General features: G+C 36.4%; 1 protein-coding gene across 1 annotated transcript in view; it reads left to right on the top strand.

Annotated features, from left to right (window-relative positions):
- The window catches only part of LRRIQ1 (leucine rich repeats and IQ motif containing 1), a 239,679-nt gene that overhangs the window by 113,269 nt on the left and 103,605 nt on the right, over nt 1-22,805 (top strand). The window contains exons 20-23 of the mRNA XM_044679173.1: nt 11,293-11,367; nt 12,055-12,176; nt 12,758-12,853; nt 13,165-13,247. Of these exons, the coding sequence (XP_044535108.1) occupies nt 11,293-11,367; nt 12,055-12,176; nt 12,758-12,853; nt 13,165-13,247 (376 nt within the window). The remainder of the gene's footprint in view (nt 1-11,292; nt 11,368-12,054; nt 12,177-12,757; nt 12,854-13,164; nt 13,248-22,805) is intronic.

Genomic DNA, 22,805 nt, shown 5'->3' with positions numbered 1-22,805 from the left:
GAGAGAGAGAGAGAGAGAGAGAGAGAGAGAGAGAGAGAGAGAGAGAGAGAGAGAGAGAGAGAGAGAGAGAGAGAGAGAGGTCTAGGAATCTAGATATATTTTAAATGGTCTTTGGTCCTTTCTTGTTTCTGCAATGATAGTAGCAGAGGGTCAGTGAATCATAGTTTTTAGACCATCAACAAACTTCAATTTGATTCTTGCTGCACTGAATAGTTAAGATCTTTGTTTAGTGAACCGTGAGTAGACATATTGTTGGAGATCTACATTTGCTGCATGTTTGCACAAAACATCATTGAATATAGGTACCTTAGATAGTATTAGCCTAGGTTTAAAATATAAATTATAAGAAATCACAAAATTGATCAAAATTGCCTACCTTCTGATTTATAAAATCATTTTAATGATGATCTACTGATTTATCAAGTTGTTAATGAAATCAAGTATATAATTAAGCATCATTAATAAAAATATTACAGGGAATTATTAGGCTTTCATAAACTATTTTCTATAGTAAACCATATCTTCTCTTGTTTCTGTTAAAAAAAAAAAAGAAGGGGGCAGCTGGGTAGCTCAATGGAGTGAGAGTCAGGCCTAGAGACAGGAGGTCCTAGGTTCAAACCCGGCCTCAGCCACTTCCCAGCTGTGTGACCCTGGGCGGGTCACTTGACCCCCATTGCCTACCCTTACCACTCTTCCACCTATGAGGCAATACACTGAAGTACAAGGGTTTAAAACAAAACAAAACAAAACAAAACAAATAATACTTTGGAGAAACTACCTATCTTAATAGTGTTTGGTGTGAAAGGAGAGACAGAGAGGCAGAAACAAAGACAGAGACAGACTTTTCCCAGGTGGACTATTACCAGCTCCCCATGAGAATAGCTAGGAGAAAGACTGAAGAGAAATTAGTTTAGGAGGAAATATCTGTGCTAGGTAAATTTATGTATTTTTTATTCCCTTCTGATATCATGATTAAAGTTCTGGGGCACAATGCTTGGCTCAGAATGAGCACTGTCCAAATGCTACTTTTTTGTTGTAGACATTTATGTCTTTGTAACTGACCTCAAATGAAATGCAGGAGAAAACCTTGGTGGATGTGGACACTTTCCCTAGAGAAGATGGAAGTTTCAGCTATCATCGGATTGCATATACTAACTTTCCTTAGATTATCAGTACACATGCCACCAACAAAGAGTGCAGAGCTCCGAGAAGAGAGCAAGCTGCCTCTCTGGGAGGCAGAGAGCCTGGTAGTTCCTCCAGACTACTCCGTGGTGCTGGGTAGAAGTCTGAATCCTGCGGATGAATATGGGCTGATAGCACTTCATCCTAACTGCTGAATAGGATCAAGTAACTAGTCACGACTTTCTTGCTGGTCACATTGATCAATAATGGAATCAGTGGTTTTTTGCCAGTTATTTGTTATATGACTGAGAGAAAGGGATGCTTCATTGTTTGGGGGATTTTGTCACATTTAGCACCATTTCTTCTGAGTATACTTCGCCTAGTCCAAGTATTTTTCCTGATTTCATCTTTTTGAGGAACATTTCTCACTCCTCGAATTACAATTGGATGCTTAGACTAAATGTGATAGTTCAACTATCATGACTCAGGAAAACAGAGCAGTGTAGAAAAAAAGGCAAATCTATTTCATTTTTTATTCCTCTAGGTCAGTGATTGCCAAACTTTTTTGGCCTACGGCCCCCTTTCCAGAAAAAAATATTACTTAGCCCCCTGGCAGTTAGTTTTTTAAAAATTTTAATAGCAATTAATAGGAAAGATAAATGCACATGTGGCCATCACTGCCTCCCTGGATTGCTGCAGCATCCACCAGGGGGCAGTGGTGCCCACTTTGGGAATCACTGATCTAGTTGTATCTGTAAATCTGGGGATAATCTGGTTTGGCTCAATCTCCTGCAAGACTTTCTGCAAACTTATTTTCTCTTCCACTATGCTTAGCTCTATCTTGAGGAGAGATACTACTTGTAATTTTCCACTGTCCTCTTCTGTAACATTTTGCAATTGAGTCCATATTCTAAACAAGTGTCCTTGCTTGTCATGCTTCCCTTTCCTCCCAGTTAGATAAGTACCTCAAGTGTTAGTAGGTGAAGGGGATTTCTGGTCTCTTTCAGCTTTATCACTGTGGCTTTTGCTTTACATTAGTTAAACTTGCATCAGAAACAAAGATGATCTGAATTCATGTATTTTCCTGTAATTATTTTCACTTATTCAGCATTCATAGGACAATTGGAGTCACATGCAGTGTGTCTCCTCATTTTGTTATGCCATCCTATAATTTGGTACTAATTTTGACCTCGGATATTACTACTTAATGATATGATCACACACATAATTTAGGCATGATTTACACATTGGAAATTAGTTATTTCCTGCCTCTTTAGAGGCCATAAATTCATTTTTGGTGGTGCTGTCATATTTAACATATTCTGACTCTGCTTAAAAAAACAAAGTTATAATACACAGTCATTATATATATATATATATACATATATATTGTTATGAGTAAGATTAGATTAGCTAGTTATTAGGTATTGATTATATATTGATTAGGAAGTACCTAGCAGGAAGGAGCTGGAGCTGGGAATTCCAGGTTGGAATGAAGGAGGAGGAAGTCTATCTGTGTTCTGTGTGTGGGGTCCATTAGTGGTAGGCAAAAACTGTTGCCAGCCTGGGAGACCTCAGAGCAAAGGACACCTTGCATCCTGTTTTCCCCTGGATCCTGTGTGGTGTGGCATCTAAAAAGAACAAGATCTACAAAGCCAAGAGAAGAGGTGAAATTGGAGTTTTGGCGGACAGTGCTCCAAGCAAAACCCTTATTGCTTAGTTCCTGAGACAACTATAGCTCCTGGCATCCAGACATCAGTGGATTGCAGTGAGAAATCCCAAAGCCACAAAAGCCCTAGCTGCACTCAAGCCTGGCTTACTCATAAGAATATATACACATAACACATATCTTTTATTTTTTCTAAGAACTCTATTTTCTTAATCATTCTCCTATGCTTCTCAGACAATCAGTGAAGAACTTGGCCAAGTTTCAACTCAAATTACACATCCTGATTTTCTTAAATATATACCTTATCTGTCTGGTTATTTCTTTTTATCACTCATCCATGTTTAAAGTGATATTATTTCTCCTATCAAATGAGTATCCAGGAAATATGCTGGTCTTAGAGTCTGATGTCATTCAGAGCTTGATCGTTGGAAGAGAATTATAATTCTCTATGTTAATTTTTGAGAGACTGCGAGACTACAGCACTTTGGCAAGGCAGGCGGAGGCTTGAATGAGACCTCCTTACCTATAGGTGATGGCGTTCTTCTCTAAGAGTTTCCACAAGGGCTTCTGTCTATACTCTTGTCAACTAATACTGGCGGTACACAATAAACTGGGAGGAAAGAGGAGCATGAAAAACAAGGATAACACCCATTTGGAACATGGAGTCAACTGCAAAATATTACAGACAAGAAGAGTGGAAGCTTGCAAGTAGATTGCAAGCTGTGGCTATCCAGAATTTGGATTCCTGAATTACACAATTGGTCAGATAATTGGGTGCCATTTGTGTGTGCAGTTTCTCTGCTTTGACTAGGCTAAAGCCCCTTATACCAGGACTATTTTATACCTCTGGTTCCAAGGAGAGAACTATGTCTGGGGTTTCAGCTGTGAAGACAGGATTAACTTTCCCCTGCCTACTTTTAGATTTAATCCCCAGAAGCATATATACCCCCACTTTACTCTTACGTGGGGAGAGGTCTGCAACTCATGTGCTGAAGGGGGTGACAACTCAGAAACGACTGACTGCCCCCTGGGTGGTCCTAAGAAAATTTAAAAACTACAATTGGTCCCCATAAAGTGGGGGGAAGCACAGGAAGGGATGAAAAGAAGGGTCTTTAAAGTCGTTGCAACTTCCTGTGAGTGAGTTGTTAGAGCTCTTTCGAGGTTGTGAAGGCTGGTGGAGGATCATTCGGTGAGATTGCTCTTTACTTTGGATTGGTGAGTGGAAAAAGATGACCTTCTTTTCCTGACTTTGGGACAGATTAACACCAGGCAGGGCTCCCTCTGGGAGGCCGCGTGGGGGATACCTAATTTACCTCTGGGCCCTCTGGCTGGGCTTCTGGAACCCCGCTGGAGCAAAGCCAGGGGCCAGAGCAGATATTAGCTCGTTAAGCTAGATTTCTTACTCTGCCCTCTTTCTCATTTCTCTACATTTCTCTACCTTACCCTTTCCCTCTATTTTGTAAATAAAACTACTCTAAAGTCATTTTGACTTGATATATATTTTGGCAACCACATTTCTCTTATATTTAGTCCAACCATAATTTTTTAGCCATTACACAGCTGTTGGATATTACTGGATGGTGGCATACTACTTTTCTCTGCAATATGAATGACTGTCTTGAGATTGAAAGTGGCTTTTCCAATATAAATAGCTAACATTTATAGTAGGCCATTAAGATTTGGGAAATGTATGTGTAAATCATCTCATTTGATCCTCCTAAAAGCCCTCTGAAGGAGGTGCTATCCTATCCCCATTTTCCTATGAGTTAAATGACTTGATCAGGACCCAATGCTTAGTGCAGTGCCTAATTAAGTAATTACTTAAAAAATGCTTATAAACTGACCTATTTACATAGTATCTGAAGATTCAAAAATCTTCCTGACTCCAAGTGCAGCCCAGCCCTGTGCTAACTAGCTGTGTGATGATGTGATTAAGTCTTAGAGGTAACTTGGGTGGTGCAGTGGGGAGTGGGGAGAAAAGGGGGATCTGGGGTCAAGAAGACCTGGATTCAAATCTAACCTCAGGCATTTATTAACTTGTGACTCTGGGCAAGTCATTTGACCTCTATTTGCTTTAGTTTACTAAGCAGGCACTTACTTAATAAATGATTTTTTAATACTACCAAGAATCATGTGGGGAGATTTTACCTTTTCTGAGGAATCCACACGAGTTGAATCTGGGGTTACTAGGTCCGGGGGTTTCAAATGGTGACATGAGATTCTAGACTACTTCACATTCGGGGAAGACTGGTGCCGTGGTGTGAGGACTTGCTGAGCGCTTTGCAGGGTCACTTGGATGTATGTGGCTCTCTGTGGCTCCAAGAAGCTGTCGCACAGACAGCGACCAGACCCTGGCAAACTGCCTTGGGAGCTAGGCTAAGCCGGCTGGAGGGTTTCACGGCCCCCTGGAGAAGAGGCAGAGGAGAACAAAGGGTTCCAGCTGTCATGACAGTGGCAGAAGTGGGCGCTGGGGAGCACTCAGAGCTTGGTGCAGCATCAAAGAAGCCAGGCTCATCCAGTGCATCCCACGCCACAGCCACGGGTCTCCACTTCACCCACTCTGGAAAAGAGAGAGAGGCCGATGTTTCCCTAGAACTGCCTCCGTCGTCTTGCTCCTTTTTTGAATATGAAGGACAGCGACCAGCCAGCCGGTCTCTGAGCCAGAAGCACATCTGTATCACTTGAAGAGGCTAGATTTGGTTTCTATGGGCAAGAATGTTCTATTCTAAGGAGTAGAAAATGGATCACTTTTAGCTGGCCGGATTAGGGAGTCCTTCATGGAACAGGTTGCTTCTGAGCTGGGTCTTGAAGAAAAAGAAGTTTCAACCCACAGAGATGCGAGGTGGAAGGGAGTCTATTCTAGGAAGGGGGATGGTCTTGTTCATGTATACAGAGGCGAGGTAGAACAAGATGGGATCAATACACAACTGCCTCAGTTTGGCTGAAACATTGCGTTTCAAAGGTGAGACCAGGATGGAGGTGTGAGCAGGCTGGAGGCAAACAGTGCTAAAAGTGAACTTTCAACTTTCCTATGACACTTTGTGTGGCCTTTTCTTACTCTGCCTTGCTTTATAGTTATTTTTGTATTTGTCATTTCTCCCTGTTAAATTGTAAGCTTCTTGAGAGCAAGGCCTGTTTTGTTATCTTTAGCTCCAATAACTTATCTCAAGGCCACAGGGTGTTCATAAATGTTTTCTCAACTGAAAACATTTTTTTTCCTCTCCCTCCTCCTACCCACTGGGGAAGGGAGGGAACCTACAAAAGCATTTACTCAAAATACAAAACAAGAAAGATAACATTATTTAACATTATGCCAATAAACCTGGCACGGAGCTTCCATAGGAAGAATAAGTAAAGTACATGGTGAAGTATCCTTGTAATGGAAGCACACAATCAGGGAACACACACAGCCAGAGTTACAACTCCAAAACAATGGGTCTTGATATCCATCCTTTTCCTTTCTTTTAAAAAATTATATTTTATTATTTCCCCAATTACATGAAAAACAATTTTTGATCAATTTTTTAAGTTTTGAATTCCAAATTCTCTCTCTCCCCTTTCCCTGAGATGGTAATCAGTCTGACACAGATTCTATATGTGCAATCATGTAAAACATTTTTCCAGATTAGTCATTTTGGGGAAGAGTTCCTAGATATCCTTTTCAAGGAATGTTTTCACAGAGTTCACCGATGGGAGTAGGATTTATGTTGAATGAATCGTTCCTCTCCTGCTCTTCTGCTGAGGCAGGACTCTTTGCTCTTATGATATTGCCACACGGAGATCTTTAGCACATGATTTTCAGAAATTTGTCTCAGTTTGTTCCCTTGTCTTGGCTACAATGGGAAATGCACTGATGAAGACTCAAGCAGCAGGTATGTGCCACCCCTAGGTATTGTCTTGGCTACAAAAGGTTTTCATCTCTTCGGCAAAAAGTGGCAGAGCAGAGAGGTATGACTTCTCTTTCACCAGGATCTGAGGACTTTTCTTAGGACAACATTCACGGTTTAGGGCTGGGTCCCTTCAATCAAAGAATTCTCTCAAACTTATGGTGATCAACCAGTATATTTACTAAATCCATAGCTCTGCAAATAAAGTCATATTCAGTCAAGATTTATTTGTTTGATAGTTACTAGATGATTCTGGGGGTTCACAATTCCCCAGATCTTAATTCTAAAGTTTTCCTTTTGGTCATACGCAAGTGTACAACTGAGAAACAGGGAAATGAGATTCCTAGTCTTTGCCCAGGGTAAATGCACTTTCTCTTCAGGCTAATTTCTTAATGTTTTTCATATGCAAATTTTACATTTGCCTTTATCTTTGCCCCCTTTTACTCAGCAAAATAGCCAAAGTCTTAAAGGAGCTCATAATTACATTTGTAATAGCCACTAAGATTCATTAGCGGTGAAATGCACCCATGTCTATGCTATAATATGCCACTATGGTACAAATACAGTTGGCCTAGACTTGTTTTCACACCTATAAGAATGGGGCAAGAATAGCGGTGGGTCCTTGGGATGATCAGAGAAGGAGCTGAATCCAACAGAATGTGACATGAGGGGAGAACATGATGGACCAATTTGGCATCAAGGCCAAGTGTCCATGAGGGAGGAATAGGAAGCATTAGACTCATGATAATAATAGGTCACGCATAACACTTAAAGTTCAGGGAAAGCACTTTCTTTACCTGAACTTTATGAGACAGAAATTACTCTCCTTTTTTACAGAAGTAGTAACGGAGCCTTAGAGAGGTTAACTGATTAGACCAGGATCACACAGTAAGGGGCATTATTTGGGAATCACATTAAGCATCTTAAATCTGGGTCAGGAATGCTTTCTACTAACTACTTCATGGTGTCTCCTCCTTATGACGATTAGGGGAAGTCATGGATAAATCAATTCTATTTAGTAGAATGTGGAATATTATACATGCAAGTTGGCATGAACAAATTAGTAACTCACAAAAGATTATTATTGCTAGAGTTAAACCTAAAATTTGTTCGTATCTGTTCTGTGCTTGTAATCAATTATCATGTAGAATATCATTCTGGAAAGGATATATCTGAAAATTTAGAAGGCTTCCTGATAGTGTTTTTTTTTCCAAGCTCATTATCTCCTCTGGACAGTCTTTTACAATGTTAGTAGTTCCCAGAATAACCTCAACTAGCATTGAAATGTCTTGGAAGAATAGGCATGTGAATATGTGTCTGTCTGTCTCTCTCATCTATCTAGCTATGTATGTGTGTATACGTAACTATATGTACATATCCAAACACACATAACAGAAAATGTTTTGTTAATATGGACATAAAATAATTTCCATAATCTTTGATATTTGCCTTTTATAGTTTCAGGGTACAAATTAAATTTCTTCTGGTCAAAAGTGAGTATGTAGATTCAGCTGAACAGCAAATATATAGAGTGCTCTCGTGTGTGTGTCTCTCTCTTTGTCTCTGTGTCTCTGTTTATCTGTAGGTCTCTCAATACACATGCACATATATAAGTATACATGTATATAAAATTTGTGTAAATTTTATAATGATCCTAATAACTAAAAATACATTGTTGGTAAGTTTTCCTTCAAATATTTTAAAAATTTGTACAATAAAGAAAAATCTGAACAAATTTTTAAAGAAATCACTGAGAACTGTATAAATATCTAGGGGTAAACCTAATAGAATAACATACATTTTAGAAAGCAGTGATATGTTTATTGCTTTTGGCTAAAAGAAATGACATTTTGGGAGAGATATTTTTTCAGACATTCTTGGTAGTGCCAAATGTAAGCTTCACATTAGCAAGCTTGACCTTATAAATAAATCAATTGTCCTAGTAATATTTTTGTTACTTATGCTTATTTTATTCCTTAAATAATTCTTTATCCTTACATAAGCTATTAAAATTACCTTTATGCTTCTGAGACATCTTGATGATCATGTTGATCAGAAAAGAAGGCTAATAAAATACATGTTCTTAAAGTATACAGCTCTAACATGAAAATAAAATAGAAAAACTTTCTTGAATTCTAATTTGAATGAAGTCTTCATTTGACATAAGATTTCATAGAAATAGACCCTAATTTGGGAAGCTAACAAGGTTACCAAAGCCATCTCTTGGGGTATAACAAATGAGGGTGATCACCTTGGGTTTGCACTTTGGGAACCTGGGAAGCAGCAAAGGAAACAGTATAGGATAGGGGTCACGAAGGTGCTTTGGACAGCTGGTGCTTTAAAAAAAAAAAACAACCTAATGTGCCTATACACATACAGAATTTGTTTGGGTCTTTATGTCTATCATATTTTCTTCTATCCTTCCAGAGACATACTTCAAATCACATGTTGCCTCTTTGTGGCATCTCACCTCCTTTCCTCCTGTAAAGCTGTTGTTGGTAATCATTTAACTAGGTTTTTCCTATATAAAAATGTTAAGAGAGGAAGGTAAGGGACTCTATGATATGAAATATTTGCCCTTGACTTAGATGTTCTCTAGGGATGATCTTAGATTTCACTCTATTTGTCAAAGACATAAGAAGGAATTGAATATCTGTGTTCTCATTTTTCTATTATAAATATTTGAAAGTTCCCAGTCATTTAAAAAAATCTCATACCAGATGATGTTTTGTGAATCAGGTATCCAGGATAAAATGAAACCATTATAAAAACAAAAATTACTGCTTTCAAATAACCTATTTTCCATTCATTACAATACTGTCATTTTCACATTTACATATTTCTGTCTCAGTAACCCTCCATTAAAAAGCTTATGACGATACTTCCCAGTAGACTACAAAAAGTCATCAATTCTCAAATTCTATGACACCTGGGCTTGAGGTCTGGAAAATCCTACCAATCTCAAAATCTTTATTAGTATGTCCCAGTAAATATACTTATGATTATTGTTTGAGGACCATTCTAATAGATGGTGGAGATGATTGGCCATCAGCTAATAATTTTTCTGGCAAAACATGAAGGCTAAAGCATGAAAAATTATATTTTAAATTGGTAGAGGTAGCATCTACACTTATGAAAATAATGTAAACTTTAAATATTGAATTATATTAATTTTAGACCTCCATTTATTGTTATTAAAGCAGAGTATTTCAAAAATAATGACTATATTTCTTTTATTGCAACCATGATAAAAGAATAATTTATCCCATATAGTTGGTGTCGAATTCCCAATGTATGAAATATAAGCATAAATATTCTAAAGAAACATTTTGAAATGTATTAATGAATATGTATCATATTCATTCCAATGGCTTTTGAACACAAAGATGCTTTGTTTAAACTTGATTGTATGTTGTATTATTATTATGAAATATTACTTTAAGATATAAAACAATGTGATTCTGTAAAGCGTTGAATTTCATCTAAAATGTCATCATTAAGGAGTCAAGTGTATTGTGCCTATTGTTAAATATCTAACAGGCACACAGGTGAAAGTTATTTTTTTCCCCGGGGGTTAATCCTCTCTCCATATGCCAGTATTAGAAAATGTATTTCCTTGAATTTCATATGATCACAAAAAATATTAGAAAGGTGAATGGAAAAAAATGAATGAGAATTGTTAAAAGTTTGTTTACACTGTTAAATAAGCAAACTGATTTTAGAATTAAAAGAGCACTAGATCAATATTGGGAGTAACTTCTTATAAATGAAATGTGATTCTATCATCAACCTTTCTTCGAGAATTATGTACCCCCTATTATATATCAGTTAACGTATATACTGTTATCTTAGACAATCCAAGCAATAAATAGTCCCAGTAATTCTATACTAAATTATCCAATGATAGGATAACCATCTATCTCAGGTTCTGCTTGAGACAGAATATAGCCTAGAAATAGTTCATAAATGAGAGAAAGATGTTCTTTAGGAGGAAGGGACTTTGGAAGAAGGGCAAAGGATTAAGATTAACACAAAGGACAAAGCAGAGGCCTGGATATTAGGAATCATGTTACTAGTGGGATCTTACTCATCACCACATAATACATTCTTTCATGTTTTCTGAGACACTAGGGTGAAAAAATGAAAAATGGATAAGAGGACATTTTCTCACAAACCTAACTAAGAGAATGGATTTTTTTTTTCTTTCAGTTAGGACTGAGAGGAAAAAAAATGTTAGCTAAAATAGACCAATTACATAAACTTAAGAGAGAATGTATACTCGTTTGGATATATTTGTTCTATGTATCAATTTGTGCATAATGATTATATGTTATTTCTAGTCCTTTTTGGAATTATAGCTGTCAAACAGATGAAAACACTGAATAGGGGGTCAAAAGTCACATCACGATTTTTTAAAACAGTTACATTCATTATATCATAACATCTCGAAATTGTGCAGGACAAAAGTTTCCTGCAAGGAAAAACTCTGATGTATTAGGTGAAAACTTCTACAACATTTACAGCATAAAAGACAGTTTAAAAGAAAATTTGTAAAAGTTATCTAAATGAAACTGATTTTATCAGTATACTTTGGGACATTTCTTATTCACACAGACTGCCTTAGAGAAAGAATGGCTCTCTTTGGATTCCACTGACTTCCCTTCCAAAATCGAGCTGCAACAGCCAAAGGTAACATGTCATGGAAATTTCTTAGTCCTAGATCTTTGTTCATTCCTTAAAGTTATGCTACACTTGGGTGATTAATATTGCACTTTATTGACTTGAAAAACACAATTACTTTTAGAAGCCTCTGACTTCCTCCTCATCCCCAGATGTAATTTTTCAAGATGCTTTTTCTTTCATATGTTCCATTTTTTCTTTATTTTGGACTTCTTTCAACACTTTACTTCACAGTAGCAAAAAAAAAAAATGATGGGCTTCAGCTGCATGCTTGGCAATGGGCTAAGAATCACTAGTTGATACAGCACATTAAAAATACCGAATGGCTGTGGTAAGATGGCAACAGCTGAAGCTTTTCAATAAGAGGTCATTGAACTGTAATATCTATTATTTATTTGATAAACTTTGAAGTTTTAGCTTTCTTGGGGTTTTTTTTTTGCTTCTTTGTAATTATTCATCTTACTATATGCAAACTATTCCAAAAGATATACTCCTCCCCATAACAACAAAAGACATTTATGAGTACATTTCATAAATTTTCATTTCTAAAACATTTTTGTCTTTATAATGAAGTATAAATTACAAATGTTTAGTTGTATTTTCTGTGGCTTTAAGGCAGACAATTAATAGAAATTGATGAAAATTCTAAAAATTCAAATGACAGTAAAATAATGCATTTACATTTTCCTTTCTAAGCATTCAGGATATTTGTCTTCTGATGACACTTCACTTAATTTACCATGTCATCCAGATCAAGCTTGGCAATGTAATGAGAGAGGAAATCCATTCTCTCCTGAAGACTTTCAGTTTAGTGGCAGGTAAGTTAAATTAATATATTTGCATATGTCTGGGGAAATGGCTCATCACCTAAATAAATGAATAAACAACATTCTTGAAGCACTAGGTATAATCTGGCAAAGAGTGAGAATAGAGTTCTTTTTTTCTATTATATATGTATTTAAAAGAAGATTAAATAATTGATTGAAGTTTAATTTTTTTAAAAAAGGATAATTTTGTAGGGTTTTAAAAGCAAATTATAAAAGTTTAATTAGATTTTTTTTAATGAGTTAAGTTCTACAGCTAGCGTTCTGATGAAATTATTTTCAGCTGGGAAACACTTAAATATAGTTCCCTAGGTATAGATAAGGATTAAAGGAGAATTTTGTGCCGTACTGCATTCCTCTGCAGAAAGGGATTGAAATATGCTTCAAGTAATTGAAATGTAAACATTTTAAATTGATGGCAGGCTTTTATTACTTTCTAAGATAAAGGCTTCTTCTGTTATTTAAAATAGATTTTATTTCCGAGTTTTAAAGAGGATAAACAGTTTGTAGTTTAAAAAAGAATGAAATGCAATCTTACTTTAACTCAGTTGTTACTAGTTCTCTTCTCTTGCCAGATCAGAAAGCCAAAATTTGTCCACTCCATCCGATTTCAAGAGTTATTTGAAAATGTCCCTAAGATCTAAAAAAGAAGAAAAAATTTCAGAAGAATGGTATGTTTTCTATATATTCTCTCTGTCTGCATTGTTATAAATTATAAGACCAAGATATTTTTGAAAGAAGATATTTTTTATTTCAATATTGATTTTGCTGAATTTATTTGACAGGTTAGACTAATTAAACCAAAGTTCCACAAATATTTTGATTGAGTTTTTCCATTAATTTCAAATCTTTTAATTGAAAATTTTAAATGGGATATGATAACTCTGTTAAATATGTAATATACAAACATATATGTACATGAGTTATATAACTAATGTCTATTGAATGGTTGTTTTTAGCTGTTTTAATATTACCTTTTTAGGGGCTTTAAAGATATTTCTACTGCTCAGTTGATGCTAAAGAGAGCCCAGAAAATGAAATCTAAGAAAGCAAAGCATAAACTAGGTGGGTGAACAATTCAAATATCTGTCTTTATTTAGCATTAATGATAATAAGCTCTTTAAGGATTATCTATAAATGTGTTCCATAAAACAAACCCCCTAATAGAAATGAGATGTCAGAAATGATTAGGCACAAGTTAATGACTCTAAAGGAGACACAATATAATAATAGTAAATGTTATTTTGAAATGGTTGGGTTATGGTTTAAGTTCTATACTGTCTTAGATAGGAATATTCCAACTTGTGCAAAGATGAGCATTTGTGTGTTATTTTTGTTTTTACCTCTTTGATTTTAGCGTATCGTATTTGTTGATTTCTGAAATTTTGAACTGATTGTATAAGCACTAATTTGATTCCAAGCAGTTTTCAGTTTTATTTCTTTTGACTTTGTTAATTCCTTCCTTAAAGAGACTCGATGGCATGTGTGCAGTCATTATGCTTTTTAGACTCTTGCTTGATTTATAAGCTATTTATATAAATTTCTAAGTTTCCCCGATGGTAGTTTCAGAGATTTCATGACTTTGACACCTGTGGTATGAGTATAATAGATTGCCTCCAAGCTTTAGCACGTGGTTTTGTAGAGCTTGGAAAGCATCCAAATGCTCCGTTGCTTCTGTCCGACTTGCTTGACCTGACCACTGTTCGTTGCCAGCCTTCCTGCTCTGATCACTTCTTATCACTTTAGAGGATTTGTTGAATGTTCTCAGATCGTTTACAGATGTCACTGGTGGAGAGAGCAGGTTCCTCCTATATGATATGTGTATGTATACACATATACAGGATTCCCTTCCACTTTGCAACTTTCCCCATTGTGATTTCGATATATTGGGGGTCAGCATATGAAATTGAATGGGAATTGGGGAGGGGGTTGTGGAAGCCACAGATGATGCAAGAAGGCCAGCAGATGACAAAGAAAAAGTTTAGAAACTCAGAAATGCTGCATAAAATTATATAAAGAGAATATTATATAATACCAACATATTTTAGCTTTCAATACCATAAACATACACAAAATCTTTTTTTAAGTTAAAATAAGTAAAAGTTAAAACTTGCAAAAATAAAACACACAAAAGCCAGCAGACAACACACAAAGTAGGGATGTAGGGATCGCTTAAAAAGATTAGTAACTCATAAATACATTTAAGGTATAAACACCCCATGAAAGAAAAGGAAAAAAAAATGACTTCTTCTCTGGTACTAAGGGAGGGCCAAAACATTTTATACAGATTTTCCAAATCGCAGGCTATGCCCCTAACCACCATGATGTGGAAGGAACATACCTGTAATTTTTTTCTTTATGATTAGTTTTAAGGAGACTTTTCCAATTAACTTCACTTAAAAGGTGAATAACAATTTGTTTGCTGTTCGCATTTGCCATGTAAGTTCATGGTCAAAATGTGTATAAGAGGATACAGAGGTTGATATTTTTAGCCTTTTATTAACTTTGTTAGTATAAAAAAAAAAGGCATACTACACTTAATTCTACGGATAAGAAGAAACTTAGAATCACAAAATGGCCAGTGAGTTGAAGTAACCCCAAAAAACATTTTATTTTCTTTTGACTTTTTAACATGGTATCTCATTTCTTGCGTTTTATATAATTAGTAGATTTATTATCACCTCAGATTCAAAGATACAGCAAAGTATTAATTTTCTAATATATGTAAACTAGACTATTAGGGTCATCTTGGGGTAATTGGAATGTTATCCATTGTTTTACACATTTAAAATGTTTGTCAATAACATTTTGGGATATCAATGTATTTAATGTAAATAATAAACATGACATTTCTCATATTCAGAGCTTCTAACTTCTCATGGTCTATTAAGTCACCAAAAGTTCTATCATGTGACTATCATCTGGCAAAATGGAAGTGAAGAAAGTTCATTCTCCAAGTCCATCAGTCTGTTACATCCATACAGAGAATATTAATAGCTAAGACATGTCTTTGGATTAATTGATAGATTGTGCTCAGCAGCCGCAGCAGCATTGTCATAACTTTCACCATGAATAAAATATACATTCAATACCATCTCTGAGAGTAGGAGAAGGTTAGGAACACCCCTGGACCTTCCAGGAGGAAGCTGTCTGCCTCATTTATACAAGAGCTGACATTTTTACTACGTAGTTCTTTTATGCTTGCATAACAAACATCAGACCTAGTGCTTTTCTGAACTGAGACATACAAATCCCAAGACAGTTGAGCTAGAAGGGACTTTAGAGATCATTTTGTCTAACCATGTTGTTTTACAGATGAGAAAAGAGTTCCAGAGAGGTGCTTAAGCTCATAAAACCAATCAGAGGTAGAAATAGGATTTAAACTCAGATTCTTTATTTTCCATTATGTTATTTTAGGATATAATATAAGAAAGTCTCAGGTAGCACAAGAGGAAGGATGTTGACGAGGCACCCAGCCCCATTATACTCACTATTTAGGTCAAAAAAATGTGATAACAAGTATTAGTTCTGTCTTGATAAAGTTATACCAGTTTATGTCAATAACATTTTGCACTTGTATTTATGGAATTCTTTAACTCGACTATGTATAAATACATTGTAAATTAATTCATTTTACAAATTTATGTCATTGCAATTAGTTCTACTTATATATCTAGCAAAGCATATATCTAGACACAAAATCCCCCATTGTAGGTTTGCAGTAACCAAAAGAATTATCAAGAAAAATAAAGACTATAATACCAGTCACAAGGGGGCATAGTAGGGTAACAAATAGATAAGTGCCCCAGATTTCTAAGTTATAATTTCAATTTAAACCTTATAACATTATATATGTATATAGAAATATACATATATATGCAGATCTGCTTAAAGACTGCTTACTAAAGCTTGGATTGTAAAACATTAAGCGTTTTTAAGTGACATTTTTATATTTAAGGACATACCATTTTTAAGAGACTTTCTGTGATGCCTGATATGACTCTGTTTCTTGATTAGATTATAATATTCTATTGTTCATTCTCAGAAAATTTCACCAAAATTAATTAAAACCCAACTGTCAAATTAAAATGAGGAAGTTGTAGGAGAGGAGAAATGTTCAGTTGTGAAATCATCTTTAATTAACACTGTTCCTCTAATTGGCATGCATTCAAATCCTGTATGATGTAATGATTAAGAATGAAGCATAAAAAGGAAAATTTTACACATGTGCCTACTTACTAATAAGAGATTTATTTTTCTCTAATTGACTATATTGATTATAGTTTTTTTTTCTTTTTAAGACTATTGAACATAGGAAAAAGTTTCAAGAAAGCCAAGTAAACTATCTGGCCCTCAGTTTCCTCATTTCTAAAATTAGAGTGTTGGACTCTCAGGCTTCTTACAGCTATGATTTTATGATTTTTAAAAAGTTTTTTATGATTCTATGAAATATCATGAAAATTACAACTGTACCTTATAAGAATTGCTACCTAAAGTCATTTAAAAACATCATTTATGAGTAAAGGCCCAATTATTTTCCAACTTCCTTTAAATTATAATCCAAAGAAATTAAAGAAATTTTCAAACAGAATGTTTAATTATTGGCGATATCTGTGATATAAATTAACCTATTTATTTTTCACCAGACTAGAAGCCTGATTGGAACCATTGAGGCCACCAGAGGGCAACATTATCCACTGGAGTTCCAGAGTGATTTGTTCCCTCTTCCTTAAGGGTCAAGAGACTAGAAACATTCATTTAGGCAGAGTCAGACTGTGTCCCAGAATCCAGATAAGGCTGAGTGTCATCAAAGAGATGGAACATTGATTAAACGCGGATTATGGCAACCAAAATCCAAATTTCACCATGAAATTTTTAAATTTACTTTAGAGAAAGTGACTATGTTCTAGGTTGGTTTGTTTGTTTTTTGTCTGAAGATTATTGCTTTAAACCCTTACCTTCTGTCTTAGAATCAGTAATGTGTATTGGAGGCAGAATCAGGGCCAGGGCTAGGCAGTGAGGGTTAAGTGACCTGCTCATGATCACCCAGCCCTAGGATGTGTCCAAGGCTTGATTTGAACCCAGGACTTCCTATCTCCAGGTCTGACTCTTTATCCAGAGTCATCTGTCTGCAGATTAGGGAGCTTGCTTCAAGATGAGATTATATATATGTATATATAAATAAGTATTTATATATACTTACATGATGGAAGGGCCAATTTAATACAGTGGGATGGAATTCATGAAATAAATCAGTGAGTGGGATGGCACTGATAAAAGAGGAAGATAGGGTAGGTTACCAATGAATAGGTCTAGGGTGGTAGTGATTAAGAGTGGGATTCAATTTGGATTACATTGAAGGGGAGATAATGATGTCATTTTCTAAAGATGGATGATGAGATGGAACAGGAAAATTTAGCAGGTAACTAACCAGTGATTGTGAATTTATGTGGATTTATAGTTTTATTGGCCAGAAAGTAATCTCTTTTTAAATTTTGCTTTATAGTATATATTTAAACACATTTAACAACATTAAACACATTAAACCACATGATCATTTCAATATACAAAAAAGAGGCCTGCTTATGAAACTGAACTTCTGGTAAAAAGCATTTTATTAGTGCATTAAATGAAACATAATGGTAACAAAATTACCTCTTTGGTCTCTGTGCCCCATTTTGCTTTCTTCTTCATATTTTTAAAACGTTCATCAATGTAACTTTTTTTTTTCTAACACCATGGCCACAACTCCCAACTCCCTACCCTGACAAGCCCTCCCTTATACCAAATAATAAGTCACATAAGACAAAATTCACACATTTGCTGGATCTGAAAAATGTCTCTCGTTCTTCATCTATAGTCCATCACCTCTTGCCCATGAGGTAGGAAGCAGAACCTGTCATTAGTCTTATACAACCAAGTATTATTTTTAAATGAAGGCAACGGGCAAGAACCGTTATTAAACAAGCTCGGTTTCGTAGGTAATCTTTTCCCTGTGGCTTGACTCTAGAAGGGGAGGAAGGGTTTGTTGGATGAGTTCATATTTAGTCATAGAAAGAAGAGGGAAGTATGGGGTTTCTGGGGTTAAGAAGAGAAACAAACTAGCATCATCCAGAAAGCAGGAATGAGGTTTAGCGTGCTGATGGTTTATTTAAAAAATAAATAAATAAAAATAAAAAGTCCGTTGTCTAAAGGAAATGAATGGAAAGTCGTGAAAAGAATGATAAGTTCAGTCTGTTGTGAATGAAGAAAAATTTGGATGAATCTTTCAAAGGAGAAGAAGCTGCCGCTTTTGGATCAGTTCTGAAACGACCATTCCACAGTGGGAACGAAGTCCGCGATAGAACCATTTCTGTAGGACCGCCGAGGTGAGGGACCCACTAACGTGATAACGGCGGACGGATAAAAGCCGAACATGCTCAAGTGGCCCCGGGAAAGTTCAGATCTCCCAAGCAGATCGGGGAAACTAGACTTGAGAAGGCCAGCCATGAAGGGGGGGGAGGCATGAATGGGAGGGAGAAGAGGCCGGGAGACGACTGACAAAGCCCTGGGGAGGGTCCGTAGACCTGATCAAGGGCTCAAAAAGTGGACCGCATCGAGTAGAGACCAGGGAGGACCGCAGGAGGCGGCGCGAGCGACAATGGATTTGGAAGCCAAGACTGGACGTCGCCCTGCTCCGGGTACACCATAAGCACTTCCTAAATGTGTGTTGGATTGCTGTGGGAGTGCTCACTCTCACTCCTCAAGCAGGGGGCCTGGTGGTGAGCCACAGCCCGTTAAACTTACTCGCGATTAGAGCTAATCATCATAATGACCTCAGTGACACTTGGGAGGCGGCTGGATTCTCAGTTCAAACCTGGCCTCAGGCACTTCATAGCTGCCTCTGGGCAAGTCACTTAAGCTCCAATGGCCTTCCTCCACTGAAGAAGGAAAGGGCAAACCGGGCCAGAATCTTTGCCAAGAAGACCCCACGGGCAGTGGCGCCAAAGACTCCCGGGGTTGTGGCAAAGGGTTTAGACACGGATTTTTATACCTTATGGTTTTATGTGTAAGTCATTACCATTCATCAAAAGGTACAATCAGTGCTCCATAGATTCTGGAAGAAAGTAAAGGCGGAGAGGACGAGAGAGCAAGAGAATAACTGGAATGGAGAGGGCTGAGCCAAGAGGCAATGATGAATAAAGGGCAGTTTAAGCACGTGCCCCCCAAAGCACCAAATTCCAGCATCATATCAAGGAAGCTAGCCTGGTAGTTCTTGGTGTAGACCATGCTTTCAGAAATGATTTTTTTAAGTCATCCATGGGGGGCAGGTAGATGGCCCAGCAGATTGAGAACCAAGCCTAGAGATGGGAGATCCTGAGTTCAAATTTGCCCTCAGACACTTCCCAGATAGGAGACCCTGGGAAGTCACTTAACCCCCATTGCTTACTCCTTACCACTCTTCTTCCTTGAATCAATACACAGTATTGATTATAAGATGGCAGCTAAGAGTGAAAGAAAAAAAAAGATCAATAAATAGATCAGATGACATCCATTAAATAGCTATTTAAAAAAATAATTTAACAAAAAACAATAATCTGACTGTTTTCATTAAATTGAAAGATATAGCCTGGAATAGCCAGTTAATTAATTTTATGGTGATGCTTATTACTGTACAACTCTCACTGACTGCATGTTAGTAGAAAGAGCTCTGAATTTGCACTCAAAAGACCTGGGTGCCAAATCTAGCTCCAAATCCTGTCTCTGCTACTTCAAGTTATCTCTACAGACTGACAGAACATTGTTCCCACTCTGTAGTTCAACAAAACTGACTGACTTGCTATCTGTTGTACACAATATCCCATCTCTCATCTCTGTGCTTTTGCAACAACCCCTTCAGGAGGTCCTTGAATTCAAAACTGTTTTCACACTGGTTGACACCTTAATATTCTAATAGGGTGAATATTGATCTATACAATCCCATAAACAGAAACTCTTTGGGGTGGGGTGGAGGTGTCCAATGGAAAAGAATCCTGAGACGAAAGTTTAAGAACTTCTGCTCTAGACCCTCTTCTGCCACTGACTTGCTATGTTTCTATTGGATTTCCCAAGCATTCATAGAATGCCTGGGGTGTGTCAGGTGCTGTGAGTACAAAGAGAAAAACAGGATAATCCCTGCCCTCAAGGGGCTTTCGTTCTATTTGGGGAGAGAAATCTAGACAAAAGAAGATGAAACATTAATACAGAGTAACTTGAAGGGAGCATTGTTAATAAGGGACATCAGGGAGAGCTTCTTGTTGTCCATGGTCCTGCAGTCGTGCCCTGAAGGGAATTTGGAATTTCATGATCATAGGGATAAAATAGATAGACTTGGGCTGTTATCCTCACTTGGCTCCACTATACTGAGAATGCCTCATTTATGTAGTTGCTTTAAGGATTATAAAATGCGTTATATATGATATCTCATTTGATGCTCACAACAGCTCAGGAAAATAGTTTCTATTGTCATTCCCCTTCTCCATCTGAGGAAATTGAGCCTTAGGGGTGAAGGGACTTGTTCAGGGTCACATAGTATAAGCACATGAGGAAACATTGAAACTCTAGTTTTTCTGACTTCAATCCAGGGCTCTATGCATTGGATGCCCTTGGACGAAGTGAAGAGTTGGGAGAGAATTCTGGGCATAGAGAAGAAAACCCGTGAAAAATCATGGAGATGTGAGACACAACGTACTGCAGAGAAAAGCAAGTCCACCCATCGGGCAAGATTGTATAGTGCCTGGGATGAAGAAGGCAGGTACAATCGCCCTGAAAGCCAAGGTGCTGTGGTTCCAGTGCTCTGAATGCCAACCAGAGAAGTTTGCATTAAGCAGCAAAGTCATTTCACCAAGCTGTAGTGTAGACCATGTCAGAGGATCTGGTTTCAAACACCAGTTTTTGTGCTTACAAGGATCTGTCAAGATCTTGTCTGTTGACAAGTGATTTTTTCCCTTACCCCTTAGTTTTTCTCATATGTCAAATGAGGGAGTTGAAGTATGTAATTTCTGAAGTCCCATCTTGTGTTAGATCTATGCTCCTAATTCCCTCTACCTCAATTTCTGAAAAATAAGGGATTGGACTCAATAATCCCTAAAAGTTCTTTATAGCTCTAAAGTTCCATGAGTAAACTTACTGTGTTTTATAATGAAAATTAGTGGGGGAATAGGACTCAATATACAAAAATTCTAATTTTCAAAACTTGGAAGCAATACATCTAGGAGAGAGGCATTATGGTTGAGTGGATTTGGAGTCAAAAGACTCAGGTTCAAATCCCACTTCTGCTACTTACTACCTGTAGACCCCGGAAAAGTCATATAACCTTCCTAGTTCTCTTACCTCATCTGTAAAATTAGGGGGTATGACTCAATGGCCTCTGAAATCCCTTCCAACTCTAACTATGTAATTCTTTGATCCACTTTAATGAAATGAGAGGCATTTGCATCTGATCTTGGAATCTCCAGTATTGATTTCCTTTAAGATGAAATGATAAACAAGGTTTGACCAAAAAAGGAGTAAATTGGAATGATGATAATGAAAAACAAAAAGATAACTATGTGGGGTTTCTAAGATTCTGTTTGATTTCTCTCCAAAAATAACTTAGAAAGACCATTTTCTAATTTTATCTCACCACTCTCTCCAACAACAAAATCCCATTATTTTTCTAATATAGTTGTAAATAATATAAAAAGATGTTGATTTTAAATGGTTTTTCTAAAAAATTAAATGTTTTACAAAGTAACAATAATTGATTTTTATGTCACTCTTGAAAAAATGTATTATTTTATATTACTTGAAGCCAAAGGTAAAAATCCTCAGATATTTACACTTTAACTGTCTCCTCCTTATGACTTGCCTTAAGACATCTCTGACTTTAAAAGCAGTTATTCCAGGACTATTGTGACTTTTCTGCTTTTTTCTTTTCCTGTATAAATATGATCATTTTCCATGGCAATTATATTTTAATAAACAAAGGCTATTGAAAAGGCCATGCACAATTCTAGATGGTAATTTAGTTGACCACCATGAGACTGAATACCACTACTTCTTTTTGTGATACCTTAAAGTTTTTAGAAATAACATCCACAATAACTATTGCTTTTATGAAAATATTTTCAAGTTTTCTGGCTTCACAGTTAAAAAGATCATTATTTCCTTGGAGATTTTTCCTTCTGGGTTAAATTTCCATTTTTGAAATGCCCAGGTTTTGAACTTCCAGTGGAAAATTATAAAATTATAAATATCTATTGATTATTTCACAAATAATATCATTTTTTATTTCAAAATTCCTAAATTCTATGAAATAAGTTGTCATCTACTGTAAAATTTCAAAAGCATTGGTACAAATTAAGAAAAGACTTCCTTTTTTTTGAAGATAATATATCTTAAAGTTCATTTAAAATATATTTTTAACAGATTATTTATGTACAACCTCATTATGACCCTGACATTTTGTGAATCTTTAGTCATGGAGAATATACAAGTAAAAAAAACGAAATATGATTCCTGACCTTAAAGTTCTTACAAGGTCCCTTGTAGGGGAAGGTGGTTAGGTGGGAAGTGATGACACATAAACATACAAGAAACAAGTAGAGGGTGTGAATATTAAAT

Source organism: Gracilinanus agilis, chromosome 5 (genome assembly GCF_016433145.1).
Source record: "Gracilinanus agilis isolate LMUSP501 chromosome 5, AgileGrace, whole genome shotgun sequence".
Lineage (NCBI taxonomy): Eukaryota > Metazoa > Chordata > Mammalia > Didelphimorphia > Didelphidae > Gracilinanus > Gracilinanus agilis.
This window is presented reverse-complemented; position numbering and strand designations above follow the sequence as displayed.